At 43.5% G+C, this 10946-nt stretch overlaps 1 protein-coding gene across 5 annotated transcripts in view; it reads left to right on the plus strand.

Annotated features, from left to right (window-relative positions):
* The window catches only part of FAF2 (Fas associated factor family member 2), a 37456-nt gene extending 28126 nt beyond the window's left edge, over window positions 1–9330 (plus strand). Inside the window, exons 8-9 of one of the 5 annotated variants that reach the window (XM_014454423.2) lie at window positions 695–838; window positions 6463–9330. In XM_014454423.2, the coding sequence (XP_014309909.1) occupies window positions 695–838; window positions 6463–6645 (327 nt within the window). In that variant the 3' untranslated portion in view covers window positions 6646–9330. Of the gene's footprint in view, window positions 1–694; window positions 839–5311; window positions 5387–6462 lie in introns of those variants that run through there. The other 4 variants (XM_006081590.3, XM_014454417.2, XM_023753679.1 and 1 more) reach the window with 4 other exon arrangements.
* The last annotated feature ends 1616 nt before the right edge of the window (window positions 9331–10946 follow it).

The raw sequence follows: 10946 nt of genomic DNA on the forward strand, positions 1-10946 counted from the left end.
TTTAAACTCTCTTTGCCATTTATATGTTCACTACATTTTCACCAAAAGTCTTTTAAAATTTATAAAAATTTTAGCCCTAGCTGGTTTGGCTCACTGGATAGAGCGTCGGGCTGGAGACTGAAGGGTCCCAGGGCATGTACCTTGGTTGCAGGCACATCCCCAGTGGGGGGTGTGCAGGAGGCAGCTGATCGATGTTTCTCTCTCATCGATGTTTCTAACTCTCTATCCCTCTCCCTTCCTCTCTGTAAAAAATCAATAAAATATATTTAAAAAAATGTTTTAATTAAAAAATACAACAGTGAGTAAAAGGTGAAACAGCGCTATTCCATGAAAAGTAAATGTAGGTAATAAAAAGGTCATGGTGCTGTTTACTCACTGCAGTAATTTTAGGTGCACTTAGCAGCAGTGTTGGCTCCTTTGGTATCCATGTGTGGTCTCGTTTCATATGTATTACCACTTGGCTATAGCCAGTGTTCCTCTATTCATTCCCTTCTTTGGAAGAGTTAATACCCGAATACAGTCAATAAATAGTGTATGTGATGCACTAGTACTTTGAATTTGGTTGTTCTGACTCTTGCCAACAAGTTTTTCTCATATAGTTACTAATTTTTCTTTGGATGCACAAATATATGGTGATTGTATTTCTTGTTTCCCAATTGGAGCCATACCTCACCTTTGCTTTGTGTTCCTACAGAATTTACAGGAGGAAAAGGAAAGGAAGTTGGAGCGCCTGCCCCCTGAGCCTTCCCCTGATGACCCTGAAAGCGTCAAGATTATTTTCAAATTACCCAATGATTCTCGAGTAGAGAGACGATTCCACTTCTCACAGTCGTTAACAGTAAGGACTGCTTAAGTTGTGTGATGAGGATGTAGAGTCTGGCCTGTAGACTTGGAGGCTTTTAAGGAATTGCTAGAGTGTTGTATCTGCTGCTCTGATGAACCGGGGAGGAAGGGGAGTAGAGAGAGAAGGGGGGCAGGAGGAGTGCAGTGAACTGTAGGTGCCTTCAGTTCTAGCTACCAACTCAAAGCTGTATTAAAGGTTCCTTTCATCAGATTTGAACTCAGCTAAGAAAAAGGGTACCTTACCAAGAAGTCCCCACAAGACTGTGTAGAGGTGAGAGGCTCGCCACAGAGCCCACACTGCTCTGTAGAGAAAGCTCTGTGTCTGCTGACCTAGGAGCTCCGGAATTACGCATCTGGATATAAAGGCATATGCACTTCTCACTCAGTTGCCAGCCTCCCTTGCAGGCCATGTGAAGCCCCACTTTGTGGGGCTACCTTGTAAATCTGGCGTCCATAGGTAAATAGTGTTTGTCAGTCCATAAGGAAGTACTTAAAAGCAGAGACTCTTATTAAAGTCTTACAGAATGATGATCAAATTCTCATTCTTTCAGGGTTATTAGATAAGTTTCTTTTTTTGTTAATCCTCACCTGAGGATATTTTTCCATTGATTTTTAGAGAGAGTAGAAGGGAGAGGGAGAGACAGAGACATCAATGTGAGAGGGACACATCAATAGGTTGCCTCCCGCACACACCCCAACCAGGGCCAGGGATCGAGCCTACAACTGAGATATGTGCCCTTTATCAGAATCGAACCCAGGACCCTTCAGCCTGTGGGCCGACGATCTATCCATTGAGAAAACTGGCTAGGGCTTAGATGTGTTTCTTTGGTCAGTTGTCTTAATTTCTAAGCCGCAATTGCTTCATCTGTAACGCAGGTGTAATAAGCACTCTCTAATAGGATAGTTGTTAGGATTAAATTCATATGTATAATGTTGAGCATTGTGCCTGGCTCGTCATAACTCGAATGCTAACTTCTTTTTGGTATTTGTAACCAAAAAGAAGTTTCTGTTTATATTGAGAGTTGATTTTCCAAATTTATAATTGCAATAGATTCTTCCATTTCCTTATTCACTGGAAATAGTCAGGGGTCATTGCATACTAGAAATGAGGATGCATACTAGAAATGTAGTTTGCTAGCACATTCATTACTTCTCCTTGTTTAACTGGAGAAGAGGACATGTTGCAGGATCTTTTATAGAGCTTCAGATAGCCCTCTGTAAAACGGAAGTAATAATCTGCCCTCTGATAACTTTAAACTGAAGATATGTGAGGCACTGTGCTTGTCACTCTAGGGCAGCGGTTCTCAACCTGTGGGTCGCGACCCCTTCACAGGGGTCGCCTAAGACCATCGGAAAACATATATATAATTACATATTGTTTTTGTGATTAATCACTATGCTTTAATTATGTTCAATTTGTAACAATGAAATTGGGGGTCACCACAACATGAGGAACTGTATTAAAGGGTCGCGGCATTAGGAAGGTTGAGAACCACTGCTCTGGGGTTATCCTGATGAGTGAGTATGTGGTTCTGGAATTCATGGAACTTTCTGGCCAGTAGGGAATGTAAGATTCAAAGAGCTAATATACAGTAAAAAATTATGAGCCAGCCTGGTGAGTGAGAAGCAATAGCGTCCTCATTTTATTTCTCATTTATGTATATGGGGACAATGCTCACGTGGCTGACTTTGGAGTTTTTAAATTGGGATAAAATAAACAAGCTTCACACAGCACCTACCATGTAGTAGGTGGTTGCTAAGTGATATCCTTTCCCTGGTGTTTCCTAACCGCTGGTTTGCACATGGCGTTTAGCTTGCAGCTGTGTTCACTAACAGCTTCCCTGTGGTGTGCGGGAGCTCCTGCTCCCAAACTCTCATTAGGAATGAGACAAACCCAACCAAGACTTACTCTCTAGGGAGTTTTGCAGGACAACCTGTTGTAATTGTGGAACAGAATAGGCTTGTGGCTAAGGGGAAGCAACCCATTTGTTAATTATATTTAATCCTTAACAGATTCTCAGTAAAAATTATTTTAAAAATAAAAAACAAACTCCAGACTGAGAAATACTTGGTCGTAAATGGGGACAAGGCTCAGGGGTGGGAAAGAAGTGTAGTGGCAGTTCTGGCCTTTAATTGAACACTCATCTAGTTAATAAGCTACAGCTGAATAATTGGTACTTGTGTCATCTTCCTGTGAGCTCTGCCCTTCATAAATAACCTCAAGGAGGGGTGAATGTTCAGTGAGATGGTCAATTTGACCTTAATGCCCAGCTCTTGATAGTGGTAAAATGCTAAAATAACAAAGGGTAAACTGTAGAATAATCTCTAGGCTCCATGAGTGGGCAGAAAAGTGGCAGCCGACTTTCTCTTAAATGATGCATCTGCAAGAGAATCCAAATTATACTCAGCCCAGAACTCATTTTTTACCAATTACAAATCCAAAGGACCTCTTGTGGTGGTGTCATCTGTTTCCTGTTGCCCATTGTCAGTGGTAACAAAAAATGCCAGTTTTGTACCAAGGTTGAGAACGGTAGTCCCCCTTTATCTGTTGTTTCAATCACCCATGATCAATTGCAGTCCGAAAATATTAAATTCCAGAAATAAAAAATTCATAAGTTTTAAGTTATATACTGTTCCGAGTAGCATGATGAAATTTTTCTCTGCCCTGCTCAGGACATGAATTATCCTTCTGTCTAGCATAGCCATGCTGTATACCTCCCTGCCCCATTCTTGGTTGTCAGAGAGAGAGAGAGAGAGAGAGAGAGACCACATTTATGTAACTTTTATTATAGTATATTATTATAATTATTCTACTTTATGATTGTTGTTAATCTCTTATTGTGCTTAATTTCTAAGTTAAACTTTATCATAAGTATGCCTGTATAGCATGTATAGGGGTTCAATACTATCCACAGTTTCAAGCATCCATTGGGGGTCTTGGAACATATCCCCCAGGATAACGAGACTGCTGCATTCTCAAACAATGACTGAAAAGAAGGAAAATATTATTTCACCCTTACATAAAACCCATGTTGGATTCATACCAAGAATACTTGGTACAAGTCTGATTGCATCTCAGAAAAGATAGAGTGAATGCTAAGAGAAGGGAATGAAAATGATTAATGTTGACAAACTAAAATATAGAAAGTTGAAATTGCCCTGACCGGATTGGCTCAGTGGATAGAGAGTCGGCCTGCGGACTGAAGGGTCCCGGGTTCGATTCCGGTCAAGGGCATGTACCTTGGTTGCAGGCACATCCCCAGTGGGGGTGTGCAGGAGGCAGCTGATGTTTCTAGCTTTCTTTCCCTCACCCTTCCTCTCTGTAAAAAATCAATAAAATATATTTTTTTTAAAAAAAAGTTGAAATTATGAAGGAATTAGAGGACCATGGGTTTACTCCTAAAATCCTGGAATTACAGCCCTTTCACTGCTCTAAGGAGGTAAGTTTAAGACAGATGAAGAAAGAACTTCCCACAGAGCGGAATAAGCTTATGACAGGTGGCACAAAAAATAGAAATCGATTCCCTCCAAAAGTAAGGATAATTTGAATGTTGTGTTCCTGATCTTTGGGATTGACCTGCAGGAGAGGAACAATGGCTTCACGGCATCTCCCTTAGCGTCTTTGTTAGACATAGAGAATATCTAGGGTACCTGTTCTTAGTGTGTGGCATACAATTACCTGTGCCTCGTCAGAGCCAGAGCAGGGTGAGAAGAGCATTCCCACAGAAGAAAGGTTGACATGGAGGGTCTCGATCAAATTAAGGAGTTAAGGAGGGTGTCCTTATGGGGACAGCCAGTGCAGAGAAGTCAGAGTCCAAGTAGCCCGGGGTGTGTTGGGGTGTTAAAGCCAGAACCGGGTAAGGAGGGGGGAGAGCTCACGGTTTTCGATATATGTGTACAGCAATGTAGATGTGTAGTATACATATAGTATACATATTTTCTCCAGAGTGCTTGGGAGCAGCAGCACCCAAATAGCAACGAACATACCTAGCACCTAGAATGTGGCTGTCCATACCATTTTCATTAAGAAGAATCAGGGATCATTGGAAAATGGCTGATTCCAGGGCTGGGACAGGGAAAACGCAAGATGAGCCTGAACACTTTGTGCCTGAAAGCAAGTAATTATTCAGAGAGCAAAGGAGACATGTCACCAAGACACAGGAGCCAGCTTAAATGGGCTCCTTCTGACTCCATCTGGAATAATTTGAACATTAAATAATGATTGTAATATTATAACTTACTGAATAAAATAGGAAATCATGACTCTATAATAATAAATAGAAAGTGTGAGGAACAGAATGTTTCCATAGTTTCAAAGTACTGCCCCACAAAATACTCATTAAATACAAAGGGTAAAAGAGTATCTTCGATAGGGAAGCCTGGCAGGTGATCTAAGTGAGTATCACAAGGAATAGAACCAGGAGAAACTGCTCCACCGGAGTAGGACAATTGAGTGGAATGCAGTCGGGTTATCCACGACTTCTTATTCTCCTTGAAAGAAAGAGGCATAACTGAAATAACAGAATAACGCCCGGTAATCTTTAGACGGGTCAAGGTCAGAAAAGACCGAGAATTTGCTCCAGGCTAAAGGAGATAGGAGATGTGACAGCTAAATGGAACACACAGTTCTAAACTGGAGGATTTTGCTATAAACGGCAGCTGGTGAAACTCGAGTGGGGCCTGAATAATAACTAAATCAGTTAAATTTCCTGATTTTGAGGGCTGTGTTGTAGTTATGTAGGAGTGTCCTGTTTGTAAGACATACACACTATTCTAGGGTGAGGAGACATCAGGCTGGGAGCTCGCTCTCAACTGGTTCAGAGGAAAAGCACCTCTGTGTCCTATACTTCCAACTTTTCTGTGAGTCTGTGATTTTTTTTTTTTTAAATCTTCACCTGAGGATATGTTTTTGATTTTAGAGAAAGAGGAAGTGGGGGGGGGGGGGAGAAACATCGATGTGAGAGGGAAACCTTGGTTGGTTGCCTCCCATACGCACCCCGACTGGGAATCAAACCCACAACCTAGGTATTTGCCCTGATCAGGAATTGGACCTGTAGCCTTTTGGTGTATGGGACAGCGCTCTGACCAACTGAGTCACCTGACCAGGGCTTCGATGATTACTGAGTAAACATTTTTTTAGCTTTGTATCAGACAAGTTGTCAAAGAAGAAACAGATGAATCAGTTCAGAGTAGGACTAGCTTTGGGCTGTGTAATAAATCTCTTTAAGAAGCTGCCCTATTGCCCAGCCAGTGTGGCTCAGTGTGTCCACCTATGAACCAGGCACGATTCCCAGTCAGGGCACATGCCCGGGTTGTGGGCTTGATCGCCAGTGTGGGGCGTGCAGGAGGTGGCCAATTAAGGATTCTCTCTCATCATCGGTGTTTCTATCCCTCCCTCTCCCTTCTTCTCTGATATATATGTTTGTTTGTTTTTTAAAAAGCTGCTCTATGAATTTGCTCTGTGAAATGGCAAGACCTTGAAGTAGAATTCCAGTGTAATGTGATTACTTCATGTCTCAGAGTCAGCCTAGGGATAGCTGGGGGATATTTGATTTCGTGGTGGTATGTGTGTATCTGTCTTTTTCTCACTGCTCTTCATTTTCTGTATGACCTCTTCAGGTTATCCACGACTTCTTATTCTCCTTGAAAGAAAGCCCTGAAAAGTTTCAGATCGAAGCCAACTTTCCCCGGCGGGTGCTGCCTTGCATCCCTTCAGAGGAGTGGCCCAACCCCCCGACGCTGCAGGAGGCCGGACTCAGCCACACAGAAGTTCTCTTTGTTCAGGACCTAACAGACGAATGACACCGTTTCTTCCTCTCCCCTCCCACCCCAATTCCTAAAAGAAATGGAAAAGAAACAAAAAAAAAGAAAAATTCACATTATTATTATTATAATACAATATTTTTTTTAAAGACTGCTGCATCCTAAGGAAGGATCAGAAACCATGCTGCCTGCAAGAGTCACCACCTGTGTGCGCGCGAGGTTAGTGATGAACGTTCCGCCGGCAGCCACCTTCCCCTACTGCCTTCGCACCACACACCTTCCAGCGAAAGGAGGCTCTTCACCTCCAACCCCGCCATTGTCCCAGCGGGGACGGGGACATTCCCACTAGTTCTCATTCATTCTTGCTTTTATGGAAAATAAAAGTGACAAACCTCCATCCACCAGCTACTGCAGCCTCTCTAAGGACTTGTTTTCCTGCCTCCAGGGAAGAGAAGGCACAGAGCAGAGATGTTCTTTAACTTCCCACAATTTATGAATAACTTCTACTTTTTTTTTTTTTTTAGTTGCTTTGTAATGACCAAAGGAATGAGGCTGACATGGGTGTATTTTTTCCCCCTTTATTTGATAAAGCGCCAATTCTTAAACCCATGACATGATTCATCCCCTGGGCTTAGCCCACAAGAGTATAATAAAGATGCCCTGGGCTGGTTTGTGCTTATTTCTGCCATTGCCCTCGAGTTCCCAGAGAGGTCGTTCTTTTTGGTCCAACTCTTTTTTGCTGTCCTTTCTTGCCACCTATGCACCCCACGTGGAGTAGTGAGGGGAAATCTGGGTTTGTAGCCCTTGTGATGTACAGATGTATCTACATGTGCGGTGTGAACTCCATGTGTACTCACCTGTACACACCACTGCAGCTTTTCCTTGGAATCTGTACCAGGTGGTTATTACGGGGTCTGCACCAAAGGATAGTAGCCCTTCATTCCTCTTCATGTGCATGCTGTTCCTGCCCAGCCCTAGCTTTCTTGAATTGCCAAGCTTGGTGCCTTTCCAGAGGACTAGCAGGGCCCGTGGTGGAACCAGCAGACCCATGTGAGAGTGCCCTTCCTGCCTAGTGGGTGTGTGGTGATGGTGGTGGTGGTACTTTAAGGGTAGAAAGAATAGAGGCCTTGAACTCTTAGAAGGCAGATTTCAGTTTCTAATGTGTCCACCTGCTGGAGGCAGTTTTTATCCTCTTCCTCTATTGCTGTGTTAAAGTAATAGGGCTTTTTAACCTCTGGATGTCTCGTCTGTGGTTGAGTTTATAGTAATGGGTACATGGGTCAGGCCATGTATTAACAGATGCCAGCATGAGCTGACAAGTATTCCAAAGTGTTCTGTGGCTAGACTGGTGCACTCGCAACACTGCAACCTCCTGAAGTTACGCTAGTTCCTAGCATGCTGTGAGACCAAGGGGTTCGTATCAAGATACAGCATCACCTGCTGGATCTGTAGTCTCCAAAAGCTTTCTCTGTTGCTTACCTAAAACCTGAGGACCACTCTTAGGTAGCAGTAACTTGGCTACTATTCTCTTCAGCCTCAATGGTTGGGGTGCACACCCAGGGGCAGGTTGAGGAGCCTCATGGATATCACCTAAGGAGCCTGAGGATTTTCCAGTGGTCTTGGCATGGGTATCTAGAACATCATCTCTAGAAAATTTAATTCTGCTCCTGGCTGCCTATTATTCCACTTTTTCCTGCTGTTCTGAGGCCATATGAGCGGGAAAGCGCTGTCTGTTGTCATAAAATGTATCTGGAGTGAATACCTGGATAAACCATGTTTTCCTCTCAACCTGGGGTGAATTCTGCCTCCTGCTCACAACTATGCAAAGAGGAATTTTCCCACTTCACTAAGCGCCTCCCTCCCCAATGAGTTCACAGCTGATTCCCTGCCAGTACGGTGGGGGGAGGGGGGTGTGTCTTAGGACATTGGCCAGGCTGGTGGTACTGTCTTGTCCATACCTCTTTGGGAAGTTGTAATTTTTTTCCCTTAATAATTCAAGCTGCATCTTATTCTACAATGTGCACTTTATGCCTCTTGCCTTTTGATAACTTGTTCAGTGAAGGAGGTCAGATGCAAGAATATTACAAAGTTTCAGTTTGGTCGGTACAATTTGTGGTACAACTCTTGAGACAGCCTATGCCTTTAGGCTTCCAGAGGCTTCTGAAGCACATGCTTCTTTCCTAGTCCTTGTTGCAATAACCCAGACTCCATTCCTGTCCCCTTGCTGGCCCTAGAGCTGCTGCCCAGGTGCCCTCTCCTCCTCCCTGAAAGATGCACATTTTGTCAACGTCAGTACAATCTGTATATTACTCCCAAGGATCTCTGGGAACTCGATGGGACCTGCAAGGGAGAAAATACTGAGAAGCCAGTGATCTGCAAGCATTTGCTCTTGTTTCACATCACCTCTGGGTATTAACAGCTGTTGTTTCCAAATGGCAAGTCATCAACTAAGTGAAAACACTTGTTTCAAGTTTCCTTCTGCACTCCCAAGACCAAAGTTGTAGATTCAGCTGCATGACCATGGAAATGACCAAGCGAAGACACCCGGTCGGAGTTAGTTGAATTTCTGCAGCTCAGTGGGGGCCCTTCCAGTGTTCTCTTCTACTTCTGCAAAATTTCCTGCAGCAAATACTTCTTTCTCTTTGCTTGCCTCCACTATGATGTTTGGATAAGAGATGGCCAGGGGAGAATATTTATCTCTTAAAAAAAAAAAGGTTAAAAAGAACCTAGGAAATCTTCAACTGAGCAGTTATGAAAATTGCTAATGGTGCCAAGGCCAAGGAAAGAATTGCAGGAAATGACAATGGGAAGGAGTGGTAACCCCCCAGAATGCAAAATCGGGGGAGTATTTCTGGTGCTTGAACAAGAAGCTCCACTTCACAACCGGTTTTTTAGGACTTGTGAGGAAAGCAGCAACAGGAAATCCATCCACAAAGGATGCAGTGCCCCAGCTCGGACTGCACCTGAATAGTTACGTGTAATTTACTGAAGAAATCTAGTGTACTTTAAATTTTTTTCATAAAAGTTTACATTGTATTGTAGGTTAACATTAAATGTTTTATAACAAAAAATGTTATAAGTCGTGGGTCTTTCTGTCTAGGAGAGAGGTGGTAGGTAATTTTCTATGTGAAGGAATGGTGGGGAAACATTGGGAGGGAACAGGGCATTGTGTCGCCAAGAAGCAAGGGAGAATCAGAAGCGTGGACTTTAAGTGGACCTAGATGCATTTCTGTGAAAAACAGCAACTCGGCAGAGTGGTGTAGCAGAAAGCAGGCAGGTCTGGCTGCAGGTGTGGGCTCCTTTGTCAGCTTTGCTCTTCAGCTTCCCTGAGCTTTCATTTCCATGAAGGTAAGGCCATCTTCCTTGGTGTAGGATTGTAGATTAAATGAAAGAAATGTGCATGGAGCACCCGTCCCAGAGGTGTTCTTTCTCCGTGGGAGTATATTTTGAAGGACTATTTTCATGCAGCAGTAGTTTCGGGGGAGGGGGGGGAGGTCATTTCTGGCAGAATCGACCTGTGTCCTTGCAGAGGAGTGACTAGAGAGTCACTTTTGATCTAACAAATTCTGGACTAATGGAACTCCCCGCCTAAGGTGTTTTTGCATATATTTTCATTTCTGAGAGAAAATTTAAGCCTCAGTTCTTCGCCTTTTCTCTTCCCCATTGTCCTTTGCAAAGAACCCATTCCTGTGAGTTACAGGTTCTTGTCACCTTCAGGGCCTGCCCTGTTTGCTTATCCAAAGATGTGAGGCCTTCATTTTGTAATGTACATCTTCAGTGTAAACTAGAAGGTCTTCTGTGAACCTTAACATATAAAAATTTGGCTCTCAGTTAACAGAGAACAGGAAGATTCAAATCCTGATGCCAGATACTCCTGGTCCCAAATCCTGCCTGTGGCCATGATTTTAGCGAAGTGACCTCAACTATAGGCTTCAGTGTCACGTAAAATCGGACCAACTGTAGCATGGCTGTTGATCACTGAACTGCTACCGAGGGCCTGGCACGCAGTAGGCATTAGGTAAATAATACCTCCCGTTACTGTTTCAGATCAGTTTGTAGTTTGCCCACTGCTATTGGTTCACCCTAGGTGTGGTTAAGTGGAGGGGAGAGAAAGCTTGGCTTGCAGTGATTCTCAACCTTCCTAATGCCGCGACCCTTTAACACAGTTCCTCATGTTGTGGTGACCCCCAACCATAAAATTATTTTCGTTGCTACTTCATAACTGTAATTTTGCTACTGTGATGAATTGTAATGTAAATATCTGATATGCAGGATGTATTTTCAGGGGTCGCGACCCACAGGTTGAGAACCGCTGGCTTAGGGGGAGCAGCGTATGCCAG

The sequence above is a fragment of the Myotis lucifugus genome, unplaced genomic scaffold, assembly GCF_000147115.1.
Source record: "Myotis lucifugus unplaced genomic scaffold, Myoluc2.0 scaffold_1, whole genome shotgun sequence".
Classification (NCBI taxonomy): domain Eukaryota; kingdom Metazoa; phylum Chordata; class Mammalia; order Chiroptera; family Vespertilionidae; genus Myotis; species Myotis lucifugus.